The 27,334-nt window shown below is 40.3% G+C and overlaps 3 protein-coding genes across 3 annotated transcripts; 2 read left to right on the top strand and 1 right to left on the bottom strand.

Annotated features, from left to right (window-relative positions):
* Positions 1 to 111: 111 nt before the first annotated feature.
* On the top strand, positions 112 to 4,109 carry dnaja1 (DnaJ heat shock protein family (Hsp40) member A1). Its single transcript, XM_083909269.1, has 9 exons — positions 112 to 219; positions 1,111 to 1,262; positions 1,440 to 1,632; positions 1,727 to 1,831; positions 1,950 to 2,177; positions 2,275 to 2,389; positions 2,627 to 2,742; positions 2,960 to 3,060; positions 3,227 to 4,109. Exons 2-9 carry the CDS (start codon positions 1,131 to 1,133, stop codon positions 3,458 to 3,460), a joined length of 1,224 nt encoding a protein of 407 aa, XP_083765395.1. The 5' UTR covers positions 112 to 219; positions 1,111 to 1,130; the 3' UTR covers positions 3,461 to 4,109.
* A 2,552-nt stretch (positions 4,110 to 6,661) lies between these two features.
* On the bottom strand, positions 6,662 to 14,823 carry LOC310943746 (WD40 repeat-containing protein SMU1-like; the record flags this gene model as incomplete). Its single annotated transcript, XM_083909382.1, has 12 exons — positions 14,762 to 14,823; positions 13,287 to 13,497; positions 13,047 to 13,199; positions 12,827 to 12,943; positions 11,663 to 11,788; positions 11,101 to 11,220; positions 10,887 to 11,003; positions 9,937 to 10,064; positions 8,382 to 8,508; positions 8,139 to 8,300; positions 6,861 to 7,013; positions 6,662 to 6,760 (listed from the first exon to the last, which is right to left on the bottom strand). Exons 1-12 carry the CDS (start codon positions 14,785 to 14,787, stop codon positions 6,662 to 6,664), a joined length of 1,539 nt encoding a protein of 512 aa, XP_083765508.1. The 5' UTR covers positions 14,788 to 14,823.
* A 3,097-nt stretch (positions 14,824 to 17,920) lies between these two features.
* Positions 17,921 to 26,458, top strand: g3bp2a (G3BP stress granule assembly factor 2a). The gene is made up of 13 exons (XM_083909267.1): positions 17,921 to 18,057; positions 19,708 to 19,826; positions 19,910 to 19,991; positions 20,156 to 20,329; positions 20,605 to 20,695; positions 20,805 to 20,910; positions 21,039 to 21,219; positions 21,820 to 21,921; positions 22,112 to 22,214; positions 22,321 to 22,380; positions 22,481 to 22,612; positions 22,710 to 22,828; positions 23,239 to 26,458. The coding sequence occupies exons 2-13, from the start codon at positions 19,732 to 19,734 to the stop codon at positions 23,518 to 23,520; spliced, it is 1,527 nt and encodes a 508-aa protein (XP_083765393.1). The 5' UTR covers positions 17,921 to 18,057; positions 19,708 to 19,731; the 3' UTR covers positions 23,521 to 26,458.
* The last annotated feature ends 876 nt before the right edge of the window (positions 26,459 to 27,334 follow it).

Raw genomic sequence — 27,334 nt, 5'->3', positions numbered from 1 at the left:
ATATATTTTTTTATTATTTATTTTCTTTTTGTTAAAATGTAAATACTGTATTGTAGTGATTCAATGACACCAGGAGGTGGCAGTATTGCAAATCCTTGAATGCAAATTACTGTGGAACCCCAATGGAGAAGAAGACACAAAACTGACGAAGCGTTGCAGTGTGTGAGCTGATGTTCGCTTACAACGTGTGAGCACCCTCCGCCGCTGTCTCCGTTTAAGGTTGGTATATAACAGTACATGAATATATTTGTATTATCTATACACATTTATCGATACACGTCTTTTTTTTTGTTCTGGTTTAACGGCAGAAGAACAGACTAGTTAGCTAGCCTACTAGCATTAGCAATGCTATAACCGCTGAGGCACTCAGGGCCTGTTAGATGAGACACAGCGGTGTTGTTTTGAGCCTGAGCAAAGTAACAGGTAGTTGGTTTGCTGGAATTCATACTCTACTAATAACTCTAATGGACATGTTTAGTTTTTTGTCCTGAAAACAAACGTCTGAAGCTCTGTTTTCCTGTGTAGTTTCTGGCAGCCAGTTGTTACACTTTATATCAAACTAACTACAGTTGAATAAGTGTCATCTTTTTCTCTCTGTTCTTTTTTTTTTAATTCTGAAAACAGTTAAACCCCAGCAGCCATCAGATACTTAAACATAACCCTTATTCAAACATAAATGAGAAACTGTCACTGTTTGTTTAGTATAAATTAGCTCTGATCCAGTCAGACTTTACAACAACCCCCTTCGTCTAAAAGCAATGACGAAAAGTTTTGTTCTCAGTATCGGTTGTATTCATCCACTGTGCTTCATATTTTTTGAGAGGTTCTGTGTTGTTGTCTTTGTCACATACTCCGTGTAACATCTACCAACAATATTTCTAGTGAGCTGTACTTGAAGTCCCTGCTTGAGTTTTGGTTTCATTTTCTGAAAATCTAAACTGCATACATGGTCACCTACTGTTCACTTTGTACACTGCATATATCTTTTATTATCATCATGTGTTTTTCTGTCACCGTCTGTCATGATTTAATAATTCCAGTGTGCAGCAGGGAACGTCTCGTAATATTGGAATTGGAAATTTTTTTATATTTTCTTGCCCTTTTGTATAGGTTATCTGTTAAAGGCAACCATGGTCAAGGAAACGGTCTTCTATGATGCACTGGGTGTGAATCCTAATGCTACCCCTGATGAGCTAAAAAGAGCTTATCGCAAACTAGCCTTGAAATATCATCCTGACAAAAATCCCACAGAAGGAGAGAAGGTAACCTTGTTTTTGTTGCAATCATATACTGAACATTCTGTTTTGTTTGCATAAAAATAGTTTTATTTACATTTGTAAGAGTAACATTTAAAGAGCTTTGTCCTATTCAGATTCACCTGTATATTGCCAGAAACATTTTCCAAGAAGTTTGTATGTGTTTGTTTTCATTTTGTATAGTTCAAAGAAATCTCACAGGCCTATGAGGTGTTGTCAGATCCCAAGAAAAGAGAGGTTTATGATCGTGGAGGTGAAAAGGCTATAAAGGAAGGAGGAACTGGCGGCGGTTGTGGCGGCGGGGGATTCGCATCGCCCATGGACATCTTTGACTTGTTTTTTGGTGGAGGAAGTCGGATGCACAGAGAGCGAAAAGGTACAGGAGTTGTTGAGAAATGTTTGGTAATTCTTGGTAAATCTTTAGACTTTTTTTCGTATGACATAATTTGTTTGGGTTTTTTTTACCTCAGGGAAGAACACTGTTCACCAGATTACAGTGACACTGGATGATCTTTATAATGGAGCGACTAGAAAAATTAATGTCCAGAAGAATGCTATCTGTGAGAGATGTGAAGGTACGCTTTTGGTTCTGTGAGCTAATAATCCAAGCTATATTTTCTACACATGCATGTCCAAGCTTTTAGTTCTTTGTTAACTTTCTTCTTTTTTTCCCCCCTCTGTGTTGCTCTTTAGGTCGAGGGAGTCGAAAAGGTGCCGCTCAGGTGTGCATGTCTTGTCATGGCACGGGCATGCAGGTCCGTGTGCACCAGCTTCTGCCAGGTATGGTCCAACAAGTGTCCACAATGTGTCACAGCTGTCAGGGCCAAGGACACAGAGTAAGCCACAAGGATCGCTGCAAAGCATGTGGAGGCCGGAAGATCCTGCGACAGAAAAAGGTCTTGGAAGTCCATATTGACAAAGGTAAGACATTTTATTTTTGTTTGTTTTCACTAAATCGCACTAAAAGAAGTGTGCAGTTTATTGTACACCTAAATATGTGTAATTTTACTCCCAACAGGAATGAGAGATGGTCAGAAGATTGTTTTTCATGGAGAGGGTGATCAGGAGCCAGGACTTGAGTCTGGCGATATCATCATTGTCCTGGACCAACGAGAACATTCACTTTTCACCAGGTACATTTTCTCTCTTTGTGTTGATAAATGTTGTTTTCATTTACTGCAGCTACAGTGGTTTTTACTGTCTGTATGTAGGATATTTCTGGACTGTAAATTCAAAATTAATAGATGCCAAGTTGGAGGCATACAGCCCTTCTGGCCAGGAAAGAAAATAGCAAAAATACTCAATTCCGCATGAACCACTGAATCACACTTACTTATTTTTCATTGACCTGTTCTTGCTGTTGCCACCAGGAGAGGAGAGGATCTGACCATGTCCATGGAGTTACAGCTGGTTGAAGCTTTGTGTGGTTTCAAGAAACCGGTTCAGACACTGGACAACAGAACTCTTCTCATCACCTCACATTCAGGTAAAACGGTTACACAAAAATGATTGAGCTGTGATCAGACCCAATACCTAAAATGAGTTTGATACAATTCATAATTTTCGTTTTTTCTGAAGCCTATATCCTTTTGAAGATATGTGAAATATGATATATGGAAGGAAAATTAAAGTTTGTGTGCTCTTATTTAATATTTCCCAATGTTTTATTGTTGTTTTTGTGTGTGGGTTTTTTTAAATCACAGGAGAATTGATAAAGCCTGGAGACACAAAATGCATCTTGAATGAAGGGATGCCCCTGCACCGCAGACCCTTTGAGAAAGGACGCCTCATTATTAACTTCTCTGTAAGATGTTTTTCTACTTTCCACTTTTTGTTTTCATGGGTTTATCGACGATATTTATATCGCATATGTGCTTTTCATACTAGTAAAGGGAATTATGTTACACCGCTTCACATAAAATACACATATTACAGTATTAAACAGACGATCCATGTGCTGTTTGCATTAGGTCGTGTTCCCTCCGGCCAACTTCCTTCCCGAACACAGGCTGAAGGAGCTCGAGCGCTACTTTCCGGAGAAAATGGACGCGGAGCAGCTGGACCGCATGGACGACGACCTCTACATCTACGCTGACCTGGAGGACTGTGATTTTGAGAATAGAAAAAGACACCACCATCAGTACTACTGCATGGAAGAAGACGACTACGCCAGCACAGGAGGCGTTCAGTGTCAGACGTCTTAAAAAAAAAAAGCTGCTGCTGCCTTGTTACTCATTCCTGAAGTCCAAATCCTCATCTCTAAGGCAAAGCACCTTTTTTTTTTTTTAAAGAAATGTTGTGCGTTTTTTATTTTATTACATTTTTAAAAATATAACTGACATTTCCTTTCAAGCTGAATCTTAATAATAATAATGATAATAATCACTCTCCTGATCAGTTGTACTACTTTGAGTGATTGGAGTATCTTGGATCCAGGTGAGTGGGATTCCTCCTCATCTCTGGGACCTTTTTTTTTTTTTTAAATATTATCTTTTCCAATCACACTGTGAAAAAGGAGGGCTGGTATTCCAGAGGCTTGAGAAGAGACGGGACTGCCTGATTTTTATGCTGATAACTCTAAAACTCGTGGCCAATATTAACCTGAAAATAACCTTTTTTTGTAGCGTTACTAAATTGTTGTGAACTATCGATGACTCATTGAATTATTTGTGTGTGAAGAAGACGAAGATGCACAATGAGGCTAAACTTTATCTCAACAATGTGACAGGATGAGGGCAATGATTCAGGAAGGAACGTATATAGGCGCGAGCCACAATATTGTTGATTATTCTAATATTTAATTACAGTTTAATATTGTTTTTTTCTGTTGTGATGCCCCATTTAGGGTTGTGTTGGGAAAAGAGAAAGTAAGTTATCTTGAGTTAACTTTTACAATTTTCTGCCTTGATAGTAAATGTTTTCTGGTATTTTTTAAGTTCTGTTAAGTTGCACAGAAGTAAAAAGATATAAAGAATTAAGCGTCATTAGCTTAGTTACATCACTGATCTTGTCTTAAAACTAAAATCTTGGGGTTTTGATTCATAACTACAGTTAAAACCATCGAGTCAATCAGCACACCTGATAACTTATTGAAGTGTCTGTCTGTTTCAAAGCCTTGGAACGCAGTAATAATATTTTTATTGATTATTTTTGGCTTTGATATTGTAAAACAACTATGCTTACTTGAGTCCCTTAACATTGTTTGATGCAAGCCGTCGGGGACGTTCAACCCACGGCCATTGTCAAAGTCTTAATTTGACCGTTTGCATGTTCGGACCAATGATCCACTCATTTGTGATCATGTGTGTTTTTCTAATGAAATGCAGTTTGGTGTTTTTTTCTCAATTGTGTGACTTTGTGGTCAAGAGATTAATTTCAATTTTATGAATCTGCTGATACTTTGGTTTGTGTCAGATGTGTTATATTATTATTATTATTATAAATATCTGCCAACCTCTAATAGTGCAACAGGTTATTAAACAAATTATTAATACCTTACATGCCTAGTTGAGTAATCAATAAATAATGATAATAATCATAATCTAGGTTAACGCATGACGCGTTGCCATGACGACTGTCCTGAAAAAGACGCGCGTGACGTCATTACGTGCCGCAACACCGGAGTCTACTGTTTACCAGTTAGCTCCGTTAGCTGCATTAGCTCGTTTAGCACCGGTTAGCGCGCCTACAGTGGAACTGGAGCAGTCTGTTAAATTAAACGAAAAGAGCAGCGCTACAAATAACCAGCGTACATGTGCACTGCGTATGTGTGCCTCTGTTTTTAAAGTTCAGCGTTACTTTAAGAGACTCATTTTAACAATCCGGAGTCACGTAAACATGACGTCACGGGCGTCTATTTCCGGTCAGTCGTCATGGAAACGTGTTGACGCCCAGCACTATAATAATCATAATAAATGAAGCCCATTTATTGTTAATCTGTGAGTCCAGCCTCTCTTTATGAAGTGTTAAGTCTTGTTTTTTAGGGTTAGAGTTTAGAGATATAGGAAATTAAGTGATGAAAAATACAAATTTGACTATTTTCAGCCATAGTCTATGCTGTCAAAGAGTAATTTGGCAAAAAAGTTAGTCAATTTGCACAAAGGGAGAACAGAAAAGTTTGTTTTGAGGGTTTTCTTTATCTCTAAGGGATCACATCTAAAGCACGATCATGAAAACAATGTTAAACGACGACAAATTAAAGGTTTCTTCATTTTATTGATAATCATATTTTTTTATATATATATATACAACATCAAGAATATAGAAAACAAAGGACGACACGTTCATTTACAACAATGGCAGAGAGTCTTGACAGTGACAGGTCGAGGCACTAGCTCGGTCGCGTGCAGACGTACGTGTCCCACCGGGTTCACAGGAACACCAAATATAGTCAGTGCAACCAAAATGTGACCACGTTAAATAACACACACACACACACACACAGGGTACAGAATGTGTCACAGCAGCTCCGTTAAGGTTTTTCCATTATTATTCATGCATATTTTGAACGTGTACTCGAAAGTACCCGCGGAGCCACGTTTTTTGGACAGTGTAACTGAGGTAGCATGCAAACAGATCATCACACCTGAATACATAGTATAATCATTGTTACAAAAGTATTAATATAAACAAAAAAAAACGCTAACTAAATATTTACCTGAAACTGTTTGTTTATGCCCAAACATGAGGCGGTTTGTATCATAAATGTTGTTGTTTTTTTTCACCACAGTTCACCATCATGCATATTCATGTCTTAATAAAGACAGAAGAGATGAAAATGGGGGTTTTAAGCTGCACTAGTGAAGCTGGATCACGAGGAAGACCTAGTGAAGGACCTAGACAGTGATGCACAAGTTATATAAATTACTTTTTTTTTGTCGCCCCCTCCCTCTCTTGCTACACAGTAATCACTGTTTTCTAAAATACATCCGTGAGCTACAGTGATGATGACATTGACGACATATTTTTTTTTTTAAACCAGGAACAGGGAGCACAGGTTAATCTGCGTTTAACTCACAACTGAAAATAGTTCCAGAAAACTGCATTGGGTGTTTTTGGTAAATAAGCCAATGGGATTTCGTATAATAAGAAAATGTGACATTTACTTTACTTAAAAAAATAAAGATATAAAAGTTAGATTTCACAACTTGTGTTTACTCTTTCATTTTTGTCACATTGAATCTAGGACCACTTTCCTGCTGTTCGGCGACTTCACGCAACAAGCCTCTGGCGGCCTCTGTTGGTCATGTTTTGCAAGTGCAAGTGCGGAAGCACAGACACACAGAGCCACTCAGTGGGGGTGAAGTAATAATATGAAAATTAATTTAGCATTAAAAAGTTGGACTAATATTTGATCCAAAGTGAAATAAATGTGAATGAATAGCTTTATAACTCCTCGTGACAGATTAGGACTTCCATAGCCTCAGGAGGCCGTCCTCGCTGTACGTGGCGATCAGATTCTCGTGCGGATGGTGAGCGATGCCGATGACGTCTTTCTCGTGAACCTGCGGGAAGCAGAGGGCAAAACACACGGCTCGTCTAGGTAATCGCGTCGTGATGATTAAAAACACACATCGGTAATGGGGGAGCAGCGGCACAGCTTACAGTCAGCATTTTCTCCAGCCTCCCCGACAGATAGCTGAAGCAGTACAGGACCAGGTTCTCTCCCACACAGTAAATCCACTCCCCGTGGGGCGACAAGGTGCAGCACACGAAGTTTGCCGGCTGGTTTTTATCCGAGCTGAACGTCTTCACAGTCTGAGGAGACAGAGGAGGAGGCTTTAAGACTCTACAAGGATGTTTTTGTGTGTCAAAGTAAAGCCTAAGGATTCAACATTTTCTCACGCTATACAACATATTACTCCCACAAATGTGGGTCATTTGCTCTCACAAAAAAAGTAATTTTTCCTAACAAATGAATTGAAGTTCATGCAAAAGAATTCAACCACAGGTGACTCTAATTCCTCATTACACAGGTGTCCATCAGAGAGTTGATTATAAAAAGGCGTGGTCGCCAATATGTCGTCATACAAAAGTAGCTTTTGTTGTGGGGTCCATTCATTTCATCATAAAAGGTGAATATATTGTAATGTAAGTGATATTATTATTATTGAGCTTACTTTCATGTTGTGAGTTACACAAAAGTGCAATAGAACTCTGAGATATTGATTAAAATCGTACTTTTTCCAAGGGGGTGCACTCAATTCACATATACTTATTATGCCGTCTAACTTGCAGTGATCGAGTGATGAAGATCTTAAGTGATTAAGTCACTTCCCGTAGGAGTGCCGCAAGAACATTTGGCAAGCGATTTAAAGGTGCCATATGTAAGAATGTGGCCACAAAAAACGGTTACTACATTCAAATAATAAAAAAAAGAGGTCTTTTAGGTTTCGTTTTCTGACATAACTGGCAACCCGTGGTTGCTCGGCAGCTGAGACTCTACTGACTGCAATGATTGGTAGATGGTGGTAGGTGGCGCCACATGCCAAAACATGATTTTCAGTCTGCAAAATATTTTTTTTAATGCAAATATTTTGTCTGTACTGTTGTTGTTGGTGAGTTCAGTTTGTTATATGAACATCATTCCTGAGTCTCTGTGACACATTAGGAGGATTTTACAGCCAATTGCTTTAGATTTATTACATAATGCACCTTTAACTATATTTTTTAATCAATTATTGTAGTGACTTTCCAAAAAAAACCACACCAAACAGCTTCACAATGGAAAGTTGATGCTGCCATCTGTTTTTCCACATATCAATATGCACTTAACACCTTTGGGTTTTGCACTGTTGGTCAAATAGAAGCGGAATTATGCAAAAAATAAAAGTAAATCTTAGTTGCAGACCAATAATATGCTGGAAAGGAGTGGAAGCTTACCTGACCATGCATGCTCATAATGACCACTTTGCTGGAGTGGTTACAAATCACAAAGTGCTCTGGGTTCTGGGGCAGAGGAATCACATTGTAGACGGGCACCTCCGACGTCCCTGACGTCGATTTGAACGTGTGGACGCACTCGCCAGTCTTTGTGTTCCAAATCTGGAGAACGGACAGAGACTTTAATAACTGCACGTAGCACGGCACTGACATTTACTTTGTCTCCGTGTTGTTCAGTTGTACCTTAACAGAGCCGTCAGACGAGGCGCTGATGATGTGAAATCCATCGTGAGTGAAGGAAGCATCATTTACAAAGGACGAGTGGCCATTTAACTCCTTCAGTGTCTTGCCTGACTTCAGCTCGTGGATTCTGAAAATGACAGTGTTGGATTATTGGCTGAAACAAAAGCTGTAAAAACTAACTCATCTGGTTGGATTCAACTCGAGGTTTTTTTTTGTTGTTTTTTTTCCTTGAGTGCAGACACAAGGAAAATAGTGGCTGCTGAGCTGCCAATGTTATATTTAGCTCCCACAGAGCGAGATTAACTTAACCATAACAATTGCCCTAATGCTCACTGCATCACTCCGTCTCCGGGAGGAGGAAAGGACCGAGGCTGCCAGCTGATGGACGTGGAAGTGGAGGAACATGTTCCTCTGCAGCCTTGAGCACATGGAGTCTCTGCGACACCCACACAGCAGCAGCACAATGTGCCTCCACAACCCCGCAGGGTCATAAATAGATATTCACCTCCTTTGGCAAATGTGAGAAAGACAGACGTCCTCGTCCCTTATTATACCGAGTATAGTGTTGAGGTGCACAAGCAGCATGCATCTGCGGATGTGTGTTATCAAACTATTAATTATGAGCCATTGCCACATGGTTAAAGTCGTCATCCTCAATTTACTCAATTCATCAGTATATTAAACTGCTAAATTAAGCTGGCACACGTACCAGATTGCATCACAGAAACCCTTATTGTTACCTCTGACGGTGTTATCGGCCTTTTAGCTTCTTCTGCCCTGTAAAAACTGTTTCTTACATCTCCGTAACGTGTCTAAGTTTGAATTGGAAATGATTATTCATGCATTTATAGTCTTTTACAGTCTTTTTAAGAAGGCACTTGACCGCATTCAGGTCGTCCAGCTCATATTCTGCCTGTTTTAGCTTCCCTTCCCTGCATGGTCAAACAGGTCAGATGTCACTTGTGGTCCCAAAGACCCATTTTCAAAACGTGAGTTGATCGCTCCTTTGAAGCAGTATATATAGCACCTAGACCAGGGGTCTGCAACCTGCAGCTCTAAGCACCTCATGTGGCTCTTCAGCCCCGCTGTAGTGGCTCCTTCTAGCTTTGAAGAAAAAACTTTTCATGTTTTTCACACTTTTTTTTGTCAAGTTATAGGCATAAATAAACAAAAGTGTTTTTGATATTTTGTCCGTCACATCCCATTGAAAAACCTCCCCCAAAAGCCATTAAAGTAGATTTTCTCAGACATAAACTACATAAAATTGTACATAAATTGACATTTTAATTTCAAAGTCATTTTTAGAGGTTGGGTAATATGTGTTAAAAAAAATTCATTTTATCATAATTGTAAGGATCAAATAGGTTTTGCGGCTCCAGATTAATTTTATTTGGGTAGAGAGGGGACAAAAATGTCTCTCTTTATTCTAAAGGTTGCAGATCACTGACCTAGACAGTGAAATGCTCTCCCTTTCCCCTCCTCTGCTGCCTAGACACTGTTTTTTTTTATTACTGTTTTTACATTTATCTTCATATCAAAATATTCCTTTTCCCACCTGATGGTCTGATCAAAGGAGGCACTGAGGATGTGGTTGTTGTCTTTGGAAAAACTCAGGCAGGTCACTCCTTTGCTGTGGCTGTGTTCAAACCTGCGCAGGCACAGTCCACTCTGGATCTTCCACACCTGCAGGGACAGAGAGAAAAATCACAATATCCGGGTAAGTGATATCATTGTGTTATCACTGTGACATATTTGGCATCATTTCCTTATAGAATAACATTTTACTCCACATGGAAGAAGGACATTCTTAAAGGTGCCATATGTAAGAATGTGGCCAAAAACGTTTACTACATTCAAATTCTAAATACTGAGGTCTTTTAGGTTTCGTTTTCTGACGTAACTGGCAACCCGTGGTTGCTCGGCAGCTGAGACTCTACTGACTGCAATGATTGGTAGACTGCAGTAGATGGCGCCACATGCCAAAACATGATTTCAAAACATAAACATGATTTGCAGTCTGCAAAATATTTATTTTAATGTAAATATTTTGTCTGTACTGTTGTTGTTGGTGAGTTCAGTTTGTTATATGAACATTATTCCTGAGTCTCTGTGACATATTAGGAGGATTTTATGGCCAGTTGCTTTAGATTTATTACATAATGCACCTTTAAGAGATGGGACAATAGCACTTTTTTGTGTCCGATACCAATACCGATATCACAAATATCTACCGATACTGATATTAGTCCGATTTTTTTGAAATACGAAGCTCATTTGAGTCGTTTCAAAGACATAATTCTCTAACTGTGTAACAAATGTTGTTCTTTCAAAATGAAGGAATAAACAGATCAAACGAGAAATAAACAATTTCGACCAGTATCGGACCGATGCCGATACCAATACTGACCGATACCGATTCCCATCCCTAGACATGATAATAGGTTGCTTGTTAAATACATTAAGAGCAAAAAGACCTCACATACAGTAAATATTATATATAGTTACCTTTATTTTGCCGTTCTGAGCTCCTGTTGCCAGAAGATCAGTATCCTGGCTGAAGCACATACACAGCACAGCGTCATCCATCATCATGAAGCTGTCCTGTGCTTGGTACTTTAAATCCTGAATAAAAAGTTTCAAAGTTTATTATTATTATTAGATATAATAAAACACATTAAATTGGGATTATAAAGATTTAAGGAATGCCTTAAACCTTTACCTTACTAAGTTTCCCAGTAGTGAAGTTCCAGACCTCAATGAAGCCGTCCACCGATCCAGTGATTAAGTACTTCCCGTCGGTAGAGAAACGGGCGCATTCCACGTGCGACCGCCGACCAAACTGCACATTAAAGCCACAGACAGAAATGACTCATCGGCATCCAAAAACTATACCTCCCACAAAACAAGCTCTCTTCTGCTTCCTCTGCAGTCTGCGATCCAGAGGAATAAAGCATGCATTATAATGGAGTCACCTCGGGGAGACATAAAAGTTCTCCAACAGCCTGCTGCCCGTTTGGCCTGACTGCTCACACTTATGACCTTGGGCAGAGAAAAGCAAGGACAAGTAACTCGTGAAGCTCCACCGGGGCGAAAGTGATGAAAGCACAGCCAGAGTCACAACTCAGAGCCTTCAGGTGAGTAAAGCAATTAGTTTTTGTGTTGTTTAATGCGCTTGGCTTAAGGACAAGGACATTTTTAAAAAAACAGCAACAACAAGAAATACTCTGTATTCCACTACAGTTACAGCAGAGTGTCTGTGAGTCAGAAACCGTGTGGTTTACCTTGATGTGGCGGTACAGCTGCGTGGGAAATCTCTCTTTGTCCACGTGTCTCACTTTGTTGTCGGCAGACGTGTCCATGGTCCTGTCCGGAGAGAGGTGACCTGGGTATTGCTGTAGTCTCAGAGACTGCAAGTCACAACGAGGTAGAATTCTATGAAATAGTATATCACTTTTTGTTTTTGTGATATACTTTTTTTTAACATTTTAGTGTAAGTGTCTTACTGATTTATGAGAGTCTATTATCTTAAAGGCGCCATATGTAAGAATGTGGCCAAAAACGGTTACTACATTCAAATTCAAAATACCGAGGTCTTTTAGGTTTCGTTTTTCTGACTTAACTGGCAACCCGTGGTTGCTCGGGCAGCTGAGACTTTACTGAGGAGGCGGTAGGAGGAGCCACATGCCAAAACATGATTTCAAAACATAAACATGATTTGCAGTCTGCAAAATATATTTTTTAATGCAAATATTTTGCACTGTACTGTTGTTGTTGTTGTTGTTGTTGCTGAGTTCAGTATGTGATAGGAACATTATTCCTGAGGATTTTATGGCCAGTTGCTTTAGATTTATTACACAATGCACCTTTAAATATCCTTCTGGGTGTAGTCGGTATAAGCCTTTATACGTTTCCACTGCACTTTAAATCAAACTTTTCTTGAATCAATTTTCTTGTTATTTCTTGCAATTTCCCTCAATAACTCAATAAGTTAAGTCAGCGATACAAAATAATAAATCACAGCCCACAACAAATGCTGGAAAACACCTTTAACGGCTTTTTGATTTGTTTTTAAATAGGAAATGTGTAGTTTTGAAGCTTCAATTTAACATGTGAAGTTGTCATCACATGGAATATTTATCAACGTGCTATATTTATCAAAGGCTCAGTCTTTTAGGATTTAGTGGCTATCTATACTAAATAATTTTATGCTCCGGGTCAAGTATGTGTGAGAAACTACAGTTGCTTTTAGGTGCCATAAAAACCTCAAAAGCTCTCCCTAGAATTAACTAATTCTGGGCTACCATGCAAACATTACACACAAAGTTTATCTTCTCAGTATAAGGGCCTCAAACTATTGGAATAGTCGTCATTTTTTTAAAATGACTTTTGCTAAAGACAGGGTTGGCTTAGAAGTGAGAGAAAAAGACACGATGCATTACACTTACACTGACTTGTTCGAGGAGGCCCATGAGTCGAGAGGGAGGCACCACACTCACCTCCCTCGCCAGCGCTTCGGCGATTTCCCTACGCCGCTTCTCCTTGCTGCTGCCTTTGGGGTATGCCTGCACCGTGAACGACATGCATCTCATTACACAACACAACTATAGCTGGTTTTTTTTTTTGGTTTTTTTTTAAACTTGAGTGAGAAACTTTGATTTCTCTCACCTCGCGAGGATCAAAGTAGGTGCAGGTCAGCAGGTTCTCCAAGTGGCTGTACCTCTGCGGCTGAGTCTGCTTCAGCATGATCATGGGGTCAGTTTGCCTGAGGAGGGAGCGAGCCGCACCCACCTCTCTCATTTCAATGAGCTCCATCACAACCTGTCGGAGAAAAAACGTTCAAAAGCTGCCAATTTGGAAGCAAATTGAGCCAAGAAAAGCATTAGTGCGATTCAGTGCGAAGCTCACCTGCTCGTAAAGGTCGATAAGTATGTTGTCGGGCAGCTTGAGGGACTCGATGGCCAACAGGACACAGTCCCAGTGTCCGCTGTTTATATCCGCAATGAAACTCTCGATACTTTCCACTGTGTTGAGTGAGACGGTGGTTTCCTCCTGCAAGGTGGTCAGGGTTCTGTAGAGGTTGTTCTCCTTAAGATACTGCATTATCAAGCGAATCACGCTGCGGAGACGAGAGGCACAACGCTTACAGGTGGTGCAAGATTTCTTAAAGCCTAAATGAGTGTCAAATGACCATTTTAGATGAAATATTGTCTTGAGCTAGACAGACTGAATTTGTTTCTCACAGATCTGCACAAATATCACACAGTAATTGCTTTAAAGGCGCCATATGTAAGAATGTGGTCAAAAACGGTTACTACACTCAAATTCAAAAAACACAGAGGTCTTTTAGGTTTCGTTTTCCATTGTATTTCATTGAAAAAAATATCTTGCTGACCGCAAATCATGTTTATGTTTTGAAATCATGTTTATGTTTTGAAATCATGTTTTGGCATGTGGCGCCACCTACCGCCGTCTACCAATCATTGCAGCCAGTAGAGTCTCAGCTGCCGAGCAACCACGGGTTGCCAGTTGTATGTTATATGAACATTATTCATATAGCATATATATTATATATCATATATTATCTCATAGAGTCTCTGTGACATATTAGGATGATTTTATGGCCAGTTGCTTTAGATTTATTACATAATGCACCTTTAAGATAAGTAAAGATCCTGATTTATGTGGACTATCGTCTCGCTTTACAGCCAACGATGCATGCGACTCCGAGTTTTATTGCCTTTCCACTTCTCATGCAGTGCCATGGATCACTGGCTGCAAAACACTGATGATAATGAGCATCTGTTTCTGCTGATTCCGATCTCAGGATGAGTTTTAATTTGACAACATAGAGTAGACACTCCCACGTTTCTTTCCACGAGAGGAGGACAAAGTAAGCAGCCAATAAAAAGACACAACCACATTTCTCCTTGTCTGATGAAGGGGAGGAGAGGGAAGGGGGGGGGGGGGCGTTTTCTGATCAACAGGAACATGTGGGTGAAGAAGACATTGACAAACAGCGGGGACACGCCTCTCTCTCTCTCGCTCTCGCTCTCTTTTACTCAGCATAATCAGCGACAACATCAGGTTAAAATGGCTCAACGCAAGCATTGGTCGCGCGCGCTGTGCAGCTGTAACAACGTCACAGACAGATGGCATCACAAATGTACTTTTACACACACACACAATCAGAGCAACAAAACAACACAATTGTCCAACCTAGTGCGCAGTGCACAAACGGTTATCAGAGCCACACACGCATTCATATGCTTGTTTTGTGTTATCACTTCTTCTCCATCTCTAAACTGTCACTGAAAACTTGTTATTTGCAAGTTTTTGTTAAACAAAAGGAAGAAAAAAAGCATGCGGGGGCGCGCACTTACTCCGCGGGCTCCATCTCCACAGCCATGCTGCTGATGTTGTCTCCTGCTGCTGCAGCACTGGACTGACGGTGTGGCTGTGTGACTCGCTAGAGCCACGTGAAAGCCGTGTGCTGAGGCCCACCCACTACACGTGCTCCTTTTGTGTCTCCCAGTATTTTTTTTTTTATTATTATTATTATTATTTATTTATTTTTTTCGCATGAGCTGCAGTTGCCAGACTTATAGCCATGCACCACCTGACACATGGCGATAAACGGAAGAAGCATTGTCTGGGGCATGCACGTTGCGCGCAGGAGACGCGGTCTGACTGCGCTGCGAGGATGCGGCAGCCTCAGCGTCAGCACCAGCACCAGCACCAGCATCAGCACCATGGACAGAGAACCTCCAGCCTTCTGGAGTCAGTGTACCGGAGCCAGGACGTCGCTCCAAACGTCCTCTGCTCTGACAGAAAACGACATCATTCTAATACTCATCAATATGCAGACACATGACTGGATGCGTCTGAGAGCTCGAGTCCTCACATTTCGATCCCTGTGTTCATTCACAAACACCAGCCATCACTGTCGTTCCCCGTAATCACACATCATACTGTGGTGTTTACTCCTCAAGGACTCCACACTGAGGTGGAAATGTATTTTATTTGCGTTGTGAAAGCGACTTAGCTGTGATGTTGGTGTGACCTTTATTTAACCAGGAAAAAAAACAAAGTCAGATTGAAAATCTCTTTTTCAAGTGTGTCCATGGTCAAAATAGGGCGCAACACAGGTTACAGACAAACACTCAGCAGCCATACAAACACCTAAAATAATCAAAAATATGCTTAAAGGTGCATTATGTAGTAAATCTAAAGCAACTGGCCATAAAATCCTCCTAATATGTCACAGAGACTCAGGAATAATGTTCATATAACAAACTAAACTCACCAACAACAACAGTGCAGCCAAAAGATTTGCATTAAAAAAAAATATTTTGCAGACTGCAAATCATGTTAATGTTTTGAAATCATGTTTTGGCATGTGGCGCCACCTACCGCCGTCTACCAATCATTGCAGTCAGTAGAGTCTCAGCTGCCGAGCAACCATGGGTTGCCAGTTACATCAGAAAACAAAACCTATAAGACCTCTGTATTTTGAATTTGAATGTAGTGACTGTTTCTGGCCACATTCTTACATATGGCACCTTTAAGTTTCAAGATCACAATCCTCATCATAAAAAACCCATAAATCAACATGTGTGTCTGACTCCAAGTCGTCGGGGAAACCAAGCCTTTAAGTCCTAAACCTTTCTGCAGTTCATTCCAGGCAAAGGGAGCAGCAAATACTCTCCCACATTTCAATATAGTTGATGCACATAAGGCCATGTAACTCATAATAATTCATAAATACTCAACAATATCTTAAAATCATGTCATGCTGAATGTTTTTTTTAGCTTGCGTGACAGTTTGTGATGTGACTGAAACTATAGACAGGACGTTTAACTCGTATTTGTACCTTCGTCAATCAGCGATAGCAGTGACAAATGAATGTTTGACCTTTGTGTTCCCTGAAGGTTACATCATCACTTTGGCACCTCATAAGTGGTTATCAGTGGGACGCCCCGTCAGCTGACTTGTAAATTTGGGGGCGGGATGAATGAGAACAGAGCTGTGATGGCCGAGTGGTTAAGGCGTTGGATTCGAAATCCAATAGGGTTTCCCTGCGTAGGTTCAAATCCTACTCACAGCGAGTATTTATTAGATTATCACCAACGAACGACACTAAAAGATTTATTTGTATGACCTGCATCTGCTAATTAGAGCTTTGAAATGTGATGGTGATCATTCTGGACCTTATGCTTGAGCAAACCAATCGATGGTTTGTGGTGTTCTGACCATGCCTCTGACCTCTGTCCACTCAAATGGACAAGAAGTGTGCTTTGCAGCATGAACATAACATGTAAGTAATCATGCATCAAAGCTAGAAAATGCATCTGTTTTTTTGTAACGTTCAATTTCTAAACCCTCATAAATGTTGCACACCAGACTTTTGGAAAGTTAAAAAAAACATATGACTGACAGCTGCAGAAAGCATGGTGAGTGAAAGACGACGCATTTTTGCTTCAAATAGCTGCACATTGTGTACTTGTTGGTGAAAGATGTGGGAGCTGATAGAAAAAGTAAAAAAGATAATGGGTTATGTGGGTGGTGGATAATAGTCGGGGGGTATTTCCAACCAATAACATGATAAACGGGTAAAAGATAAAAGACATCACTCTAGAAACAAAAAATGCAAAGAGTACACTGGATCTGCAAAACGTATCTTCTCTGGTAGGTTTCTTACTGTCGAAAAATAAACTTGCCTGTGTGTGAATGACAGTGATACAGGTGCAGAGAAAGTGGATGATTTTAAATACAACCAGTGTCAGGGGTGATGTGTGACAGAGCTGAAGATGCTGAGATTTTTGTCGGGAGTGACCAGGGTGGACGCGTTTAGAAATGAGCACATTCGAGGGACAGCAGAAGTCAAGGTTGTGATGATTTGGTCACCTGCAGAGATATTTGGAATCCCTCTTTGTTCCTGGAAAAAACACGTTGCAGAACGGGCCACTCTGACCCTGGCTTCTAAACATTAATGTCAGCCAAAGGTCTTGGTCAACAGTTTATCTTCAACTTGTTAACCAATAATATAGTTGATAGTAGGAACAATCATTAGTTGGAAATGAAACACATCAGAGCCACATATGGGTGTTTCCAGTCCCTGAGTTATATCTGGATCACTGACCTTTGACCTTTGTCTCCAGAGTGTACGCTCTCATAAAAGTCACACCTGTATTTATGAAATATGATTAGTCACATGTAAGTCAAGTGATTTTGAATCAGTTAATCAGTCACTGGATTAAAATTAAATTAAACTAATTAATTTAATTTAATTTCCAATTTAATAAAAATTTTAGTCAAGGTGAAATAATGGGATGCTTCACTTATTTGATCAGTTTCATTTTACAGTGAAAAGTCTTGGGGGCGGGGTTAGTTGTCCTACGTCATAATTTATGTTGCCTAGTGTAAACATTCCATTGGCTGAATCGCTGTGATGGGGGTTCCCTGCCCCAGACTGCAGGGGTAAAACAATAAATCGTCCCTATCACTTTAAATCTTCAATCTCTGGTACAACAGAGATCATAAATCGTTAGGTAGTCGAACGGGGGAAATATTTCAATATTTCGCCCTGAACAGTTTGTATTCAGAACAGTGTACAAGCGGTTACTCGTAGTTATTTATTTCAAAGAATTCTGTCTATATAGATAGGTCATTCATAAGGTAAGTTAGCCCTTCTAAAGCTAAATTATCTACGAGACGGTTGACAACTATGCTAACCACAGCAGCTAATGTTAGCTGCATTGTCTATTCCAAGCCTCCGCTGCTACATAGATAGCAAGAGACTTGTCAATAAACCTTGTCGCTACCACACAAAGAGCTCAAATAAGCTTTGTTGATAACCACTTTTACAGAATCGACGTTATGTGTCAAATCTGCCTTCCTTTGTTTTGCTGCAGGTAGCTCAGCGTTGAGCTTGCCCTGCTGATAATTGCACAACAGGAACTGTAAATTGTGGGTGCTTTGATTTTTTTTAATAGTAAAATCGTACTGAACGTTGTGGTTTTATGTGCAGTTACTATTCAATGCGATTTCAAACGCGACGTTTGTACTATGCCAATCCGTTTACCAAACACATAAACGCTACATTTGCCATCACTGGGTTTGCCGTTCGTGTTTTTCTTAGCTTATCTTTGTGCAAATTGTTTGTCTTCAAGTAAAATAACTTCATTGGCAGGCGTCAATTGCATGTGCGCGCCGACAGCACCATTGAGTTTCTATTCACTCTCAATCTGACCACCGGCTGGAGGAATAACGACGACGCCACAAGTTAGCTGCAGCTACCGGGCTAACTTTAGCGGTGAGCGAAAAGGCATTCATGTCCCTTCAGCTCACTTTACACTTCGGACAAAGTTGATTTGCGTGAACATTTCGGCGTATAACGTTTTTGAAACGTAGATCACGATTCCCACAACGAGTGTGTTATGTTATGACGACAAATGAAATGCGACAAATGTTAGGAACGACACTTAAGGCCCGGCTAAGTAGGCCTCTTGTTTACAAAGCAGTGCTCTGGTGTGTTTATCACATCTATGGGGTGTATAGTTTCACATGTACCGTTTTGTCTCTAGCATAGTTCGCTTTCTGTTGTGCATTACTTTCGGCATGTTTCGCTTCTCGTTTCGTTTACAACCGGGTTCCCCCCTTTGTCTCATTGGTTTCTCATGATGGCGCAGTTGGACAAATGTTAGCTAGTGTGTTAGCCAGCGAGCTAAACAGCCAGCGAGCTAAACAGTCAGCTGTCTCGCGTCTGCTGTGGGACTGATGAGGGTCAGCTAATCCATGGGCCCAGTGAGACAAAGAAAGTGAAACGCTCTCTTTTTGGACTTTAATACTCGGTGACACGTCAGTATTAATTAAACCAGTCATTGCAAATGTATGTGAGCTCAGAGTTGTAAACATCAGACGGTCTTCAAGCTTTATGTTTTTAGCCTTTGTCTCTTGTTCTTCAGGTACCTTGAGATGTAAATGTAACTTTAACAGCCTTTCAATAAGCTCAGTGACTAGCTACTATAAGTTTTTTTTTTTCAGGTTCAACACTGTTAATATGTGTTATTTATAGTATATAATTGATTGTTTTGAGGCTGCTAATATTACTGTGTGTTGCTGAACTGGACTGAAGATTTTTGATTTTTTTTTTTAATATTGCAAAAGTCTTGCATGGAAATTCAGTTTACCAGTAGCACAACCAACAGCGTAAATCAAATTTATTCTACAGCTTTTGTAACACTTTTTTTTAGAAACGTGCATCGACTGATGTGTTGTCTCTCACTGGCGGCATCACGACCAAATCATGGCTCTCTTCTTTTTCAGCACTTAATATTGTTTACCAAAGAAATGGTGATGGAGAAGCCAAGTCCCCTGCTTGTCGGGCGGGAGTTTGTGAGGCAGTATTACACGCTCTTAAACAAGGCACCAGATTTCCTTCACAGGTAAGGGCTAAAGTTTGATGTTCCTAGACTCTAAAACCTATGATGTTGGTAGTAGCGTAACTGCCATATTGTTTTTCCTTTAGGTTTTATGGGAGGAACTCTTCCTATGTTCATGGAGGACTTGACCCGAACGGAAAGCTGGCAGAAGCGGTGTATGGGCAAGCGGTATGAGCTCTTGGCCACTTTCCCATTTAAAAAAAATACAATGTGTGAAGTTGCTGGTAAAATATCATCTGTGTAAAACTGAACGCAGCTAAATTGAGTATTTACAAAGGGTATATTCTCATCTTTTTTGTTTGATTTTTGTCCCCCTGCCTCTACTCTCATAGGAGATCCACAAGAAGGTTATGTCCCTGCAGTTCAGTGAATGCCACACAAAAATCAGGCATGTTGATGCCCACGCGACACTGAGTGATGGCGTGGTGGTTCAAGTCCTTGGAGAACTGTCCAACAATGGTCAACCAATGAGAAAGTTTATGCAAACGTTTGTGCTTGCACCAGAGGTGAGTACTTCTGTATTATGCCATGAATGAGCATTGCGGTGGAGTTATGTACATGAACAAATAATTATGTGAGACTGGCTAAGTGTTGCGGTCAGTGAGAAATAACAATTGGTGTTGCTGTAATGAAATTGCACTCGCTACCGTAATACAATTTATGCAATATGCATATGCCAATGTTTAATAAATCAGTTGTTAATTATGTTCGTGGATACTGATTAAATTATTATAAAAAAGGTCCCTTAATGCTCTATCTGCATGTTCGATTTGTTCCATAGGGATCCGTGGCGAACAAGTTCTATGTCCACAACGACATCTTTCGTTACGAGGATGAGGTTTTTGGAGATTCTGAAGCTGAGCTTGATGAAGGTATGATGTGGACAAATACCAAATATAGACCAGGGCTTTTGTATGTGGGTTTTAATTTCATATTTCTATCTGGTAAAGTGAGTTGGTGTATTTGCTTTGTCAATGTCAGAATCAGAGGAGGAAGTTGAAGAGGAACCTGAAGAGAGGCAGCCTTCCCCTGAGCCACTTCAGGAAAGCCCCGGCAGCACCACCTATTACGAACCACACCCTGTTACGTATGTGGAAAATTAATCATAACCCTATTATACAGAGTGTATGTTTAACACATCTAGTATGATGATTTTTGCCCTTTTTTGTTTAATACATCTTTGAAAGGGTTAACATGTTGATTTGTCCTTTGCAGCAATGGAGTAGAGGAGCCCATGGAAGAACCAGCACCAGAACCAGAGCCCGAGCCTGAACCTGAGCCCAAATTAGAAGAGATAAAGCCTGAAGTAGATGAGAAGGTTCTGGAAGAGATGGAGGAGAAAGCACCTTCACCAGTTCCTGTGGAATCCCCACCGAACACCCAGGAGCCTCCCAAGGTCAGACTAAAGTTCCATTGTTTTCAAACATGTCAATTCTGCTGGGACTGGAAGGCAAAAAAAAACTATTGGAAACACTAAACTGGAGTCCGTGCTTATTAACCCATCCCTTTCAAATAGTGAGCATTTAAATCACCCAACTGCTGCATAAAAACAGGTGTGAATAAAAACATCAAGGTGATGATGGAATCCTGTCAAAGCACACAGCTGTCCACCATTTTGATTAAAAAAAACCCACACGACTGCTGATGTAATTTCACTGTGATGGCTGAATGAGGAAGCCATGTTTTGCCCTCCAGGTAGTATTCCCAAAGGAGTGTGATGTCACGTGAAACTATGAATGAACTGTGATTTGTACCTCAACTTACCCTTGGTTTATGTTCTGTAATACCTAGCTGTACTAAAATATTTTAATTGATGATTTATCTTTTTCTGTCATTAGTTTTTGTTTGCTTAGTTGGCTGTCTTTTTTTATTTGTATTATCTTATGCGCTGACCCTATTGCCCTGACTAATACAACACCCATTTATTGCTGTAGAATAGCCATAGTCATCTGGATGCCATTACCGTCTTAATGATGCATTATTGCATCCCTCACAGACTTTCTCCTGGGCCTTGGTGACCAGTAAAAACCTGCCTCCCGCCGGCACAGTCACCTCATCTGGAATCCCACCCCATGTTGTTAAAGTGTCAAGCTCACAGGTAACAAACAAGGAAACGTTAAGCGAGAATAGCGAAAAGGGGAGGGACTTTAGGGAAAATAGGCTGCCTCTCTGATTTCCCCCAAATCCCCCTGTACCGTATAAAACTCATTAGGGGGACCGTTCAGTGCACACTCCTTCATTTATTTATTTATTTATTTATTTGGAATGTGTAACCTTCTGCAATACAGCCCAGAGTTGACGCGAAGATGGAGACACAGACCGCACCCCTTCGGCCTAGAGACCAGCGCACACGAGACAGACCAGCCTTTACTCCGCGGGGGCCACGACCTGGTAATGATGCCCCATTTTCCACAAATGTTTCTTCCTTTTCTTTTTTAAATTATTTCTGTAGTGGTTTTATTTTGGTTAATTCTTACTATCATCACATCTCTATTAGATGGTGTTACATCTTCAGAGTCCCAACCGGGGAAACCTCACTTGAGTTTTGTTAACAAAGGTAAATGTATCTGTTAAAGTTGCATCAGAATCATTTTGCAGTTGTTTTTAATTAATGTACGTTAGCTAATCTGATTTCTCTTTTTACTTCCTTCTTGCAGGTGGCAGAGGAGATGCAGAATCTGGTGACATGGACGGCAGGCGGATTGTCCGGTACCCAGACAGCCACCAGCTTTTTGTCGGCAACCTCCCACACGATATTGATGAGAGTGAGCTCAAAGAGTTTTTCATGAGTAAGTTCATAACACACTTCGCATATCTTCTAATAAAACAACATCCAAAGCTGGCTTGACTGTTTTGTTTACACAATATCTTGTTCTCTTGTTGCAGCATATGGGAATGTGGTGGAGCTGCGGATCAACACTAAGGGTGTTGGTGGAAAGCTTCCGAACTTTGGATTTGTGGTCTTTGACGACTCTGATCCTGTGCAAAGAATTCTGGGGGCCAAGGTAGAAGGGGCACGTATTGATTTCATTACCCACTTTCATTCATTTGGTGGTGGTTTTGGTGACTCATTTTAAATTGTAGTTAATTGCACACTGCACTGTACTTCTCTGCTTTGTTGTTATTAGCCCTTTATAGACTTAAAATAACAAAAGCTATTGTCTTTACAGACATGTTTTCTTCCTTTCAACAAAATCAAATGACAAATTATTTACCCAGATGATCCTGCCTCTCGTGATTTCCCCAATATTGAAATTATTTTCATATGGGGCTGTTGTGTCTCTGACCACAGTCTGGTTCAGAGTCCTGGGTACATGAACAAACCCGTGCACCATTGAATGATATGGGTGGTGAATTTCAAAAGTAAATCATCGTCTCCTTACCCCCGTAGTGACCTTGCTTTTCTCCCCTGCAGCCCATCATGTTCCGAGGAGAAGTGCGCCTGAATGTGGAGGAGAAGAAGACGAGGGCGGTGCGTGAACGAGAGACTCGTGGAGGAGGAGATGACCGCCGGGACATGAGGCGCAACGACCGGGGCCCCGGAGGTCCACGAAACATCGTAGGAAGTGGAATGATGCGTGAGCGCGATGGGAGGGGACCCCCACCCCGAGGCGGCATGGCGCCTAAACCTGGAATGGGCTCTGGAAGAGTTTCTGGTGGGCAGGGAGAGGGTCGCTTCACAACCCAACGCCGCTGAAGAGAGCACCACCTTTCAGTGTGGAAGAACTAGAGTTCTTCACGCTCGACCGATCTCGTTAACGAAAAGAAATCTCCATGTATAAACATATATTTTTGTTTTTTTTGTTTATATTTTTTTTCATTTTTTGTTCCCTCTTTGCTTTGGAATGTGACACAGCCTGTCAACCATTTGTTTGTGAAATAGACGAAACAAAATACGCAAACGGCAAATTTTCCTTGTTATTTGTGAGTTGAGCGTACTTTTCAGGTAGCTCAAGAATTCACAAACTTTAATTTGTAAATTCGTGAAAAAAGGCAAACCGACCAGGAGTAATTTGCCATATTAAGAGGGACTGATGAGACTTTAAACTACGATAATACAGCCCATCATTTGGAAAAGAGATTATATGCCTTGACTTAACTGGGGCGCTGCTTCACGAAATCCCTCTATTGCACATTTTATATGGTAGTTTTCTGCCCATTACTGTTGGAAAAGAGTGAGATGCAAAATTTATGCAGTCCCAGGGGAAAAGGCCTGCCTTTTACTTTTTCCTTTTGAGAGACCACTGCTTCGAAATTGCATAATGCACTCATCAATATGCACTAATAGGTACTTTTTGTCATGTTGCATTGACACCCACGCTCGGAGCGCAGCTGGAGAGACCTCTTTTGTCTCGTAGCGATACGACTTACTGGGGCAGGCCTCGCTCACAGCCCGTGTGCTGTGACCAATGTACTTTTCACACTTTTGACCCAAAACTACACTTCAATTACTGCTGGATGGACAACATGACAAGCAAAAATCTGCGTTATATTTTTCTTGTTAATAAATCAAATTTAATAAGTGCAAATCCTGGACTTTCACCAAGAGATTTGGGGGCCAAAGGATAAAACTCAAAGTCGAACAATAAAAGAGTGGTGATGATGGAGAGCTCGCTTTTTTTTCCCTCCCCCCTTTTGGATTCCAAGTTTATTTTTCTTCATGTTTTTCCCCTGCCAGTTAGATCGCAGAACTGGGATGGATGCACCTTTTTTTCCCCCCCTCCCTCTTGCCTCCCTTCCTGTCTTAAGTGCAGACAACAAGAATAAATGTGCAGCGAAGATCATAGTTTACTGTATGTTTGGTTTTGTGTGTGTATATATATATATATGTGTGTGTATATTTTTTTTTTCTTCTTCAACTTGATAAAAGCATGATGGTGCCTTCTATTTCACCCTTCCAGTCTTACTAAAGTAAAAAACGGTTTGGGACTCGCTGCCTCCTAAGATATGGAGCTGCTCATTTTGAACTATTGTCGACTGGGAGCAGGTTAAAAAAAAAACAAAAAACTGCAGTATTCACAATATTATTTTTTTCCAGGTGCAAATTTCATTTTCCATACTGTTTTACTACCTAAGATGATCTGCTGTGTGTTTTATACATTTGTCTTTTTTTTAATTGTCTGTTCCGGGTTTTTAAGCGACAATAGGTGCCTCAGCTTCAGTTTGACGTTAAATGGTTAAGAGGTGCAACCCCCAACCAAAAAAAAAGGTACATTAAAATGGATGGCGACAGTGAAATGCTTGGTCCTTGGTTTAACAAGTCATAGCTTCACACAGACACGATCCCAGTGAACTAAGGTTTGTATTTATTGTCTCAATGGGATTCTGACACTGTTGATCCACACCGTCAGCTTGACCGTAGTTCCTGCCTCACACGGCAGCACTTGGGTTGATTCTTTAACTCGCAAAGTCAGCGGACTGTTCTTTACTCGGCAACTATTTTGTAATAATCTGTGCGGGACGGGCTGGCGGCAGCTCTGGCCTACAAACAAGCACGTAATTATGGTCACTTTTCTAGCCATTAATGCATTTGTGTTTTCATATGCTGATTGTTCATTGTGCTTATTTTTTTATTTTTTTTTTTACTTCAAGGCAAATCTAATCTCATTGCCTTACCAGTCGATTCCTCCTTGTCCTTGGGATTGTTTTTGTTTTTTGCCACTCTGTCAGGAGGGAAGGCATCTTAGCTGGAGAGGAAAACATGACGTGAGGTGTTATCTTTTTTTAATTTGTGTTGTCATTATCTTGCACTGAAATGGAAGTGAAAATGTATGTAGCATTTTTTTTGGACAAATACTAATGAGGTCTTCCTTGTCTGGTGGTATTGCACTATTTTCAACATTTTCTGGGACAATCTCACTTTGAACGCAAGCCTCTCCAAATTTCTCCTCTGGCAGTTAAAAAACAAGATTCAGTGTGAAATGTTTGCTCTCTCACAGTTGGGACGTGAATTATGATGCAGTTTTTGACTGCTCGCCCTTGTCAGGTGGGATTAAATATTTTTGAGATACTTTTGTCATCACCCTTTGACACATAATTCGATGAACTACAGCCCCTTTTGTTGAATGTTTTGACACAATTTTTCACTGGTGCCGCTACTCCAAATGTTTTGTCATGTAATCGGTGAATACAGGCACTTTCTACAACAACGGTCAGTGAAGAGTGAAGAAGAGCCATCATGCTTTCAGACCAATCTTGTGCTTTTACATTGTAGTGGTGGTTTAAAAAAAAATTAAGTTAAAACATTGCATTTGCTGTTAAACAGTTCTGTTTTGAAGTTTTTTTTTTTTCTTTTTCTAAACATAAATGGATCCCCCAAAGTAGAAGGATGAGTAAAACAAGGCTGTGCATTTACTTTCCTGTGGTTGAAAATGTAGTAGAGTGGATCCTCAATGTGAATCATTCCACCCCCTTTTCCTTTTTCTTTCTTCCTTCTTTTTTTTTTTGTTCAATTGAAGTAGAACCTTCTTGGCTTTAGCGGATGTGGTAAACAGTTGGCTGCCATCTTCAGTTTATTGTGTTTACTGTTGTTGCTATTACAAAACTGTTGCAGGTTGAGAATCTTTTGATTTTTTTTTTCTTTTTTCCTTTCCATTTTTGAATGTGTTGGACTTAACATACAATAAACTACTGATATCAGCACCACTAATAAGTTTGTCCTGTTTACAGGTGACTCCATAAGAGATCCTCCATATAAGTGTTTGCACGTTGAGACGTTTTCCACAACAGGTAACTGAGAAAATTATACTCCCCCTTGTGCATAAGACACAATATTTTACCCATTGAGTTGTCATGCAGTCTAAATAGCAATTCCTTTACAATCTCGAATCTCAATTTGTCCAGCTCATAGTAATCGATCCGGGAATTGTCAAATGCAGCTGTAAAATCGATTAATTAACATATTTCATTAAATCAAATAAATTCAGCCATTGAATGGCTTCAGAAATACCTCATAATACTGTTTCTGACTTTAATACATGCATTTCCGTCCTTGACAAAATAAATAATTGCGTCATTTGTAAGTACTTTACTTTCCCTTTAAAGGTCCAGTATGTAAGTGCTGAAATTGTTTACCTTTGGCAAAATAAGACATTTTTACAGTACAGTAGCCCACAATGGACAAACATCTTTTAAGTTTTGATGCTAACTGAAGGCTACATAGGTTGTCCAATACACTTGGAAGGATATGGTGAGGGCAATACCACTGGAAATTGTGGGGGGCAGTATAGAGTCGATGCTGCAATCAGTCAGGAAAAGGATGAAGAAGCAACCTATAGTTGCAGTGAAACAAGTGTAAAACTTGCCAGGGAATCTGCGTTTCAGTGTACCTTGGATCGAACACAACAAAATATCCTCTTTAATGATCGCTATGTTTGTTGATGCCTGCAACTTGGTACTCGGCACTGCCCTCTAGAGGAAATATTTATTGTATTTAAAGTTTGGGACAGACAGACGTAAAACGGATATAAAATGTATAAGAGTATAAATTGGGCTTATGCTGAAACATGTCT

This window comes from Microchirus variegatus (assembly GCF_963457635.1).
Source record: "Microchirus variegatus genome assembly, chromosome: 23".
Classification (NCBI taxonomy): domain Eukaryota; kingdom Metazoa; phylum Chordata; class Actinopteri; order Pleuronectiformes; family Soleidae; genus Microchirus; species Microchirus variegatus.
This window is presented reverse-complemented; position numbering and strand designations above follow the sequence as displayed.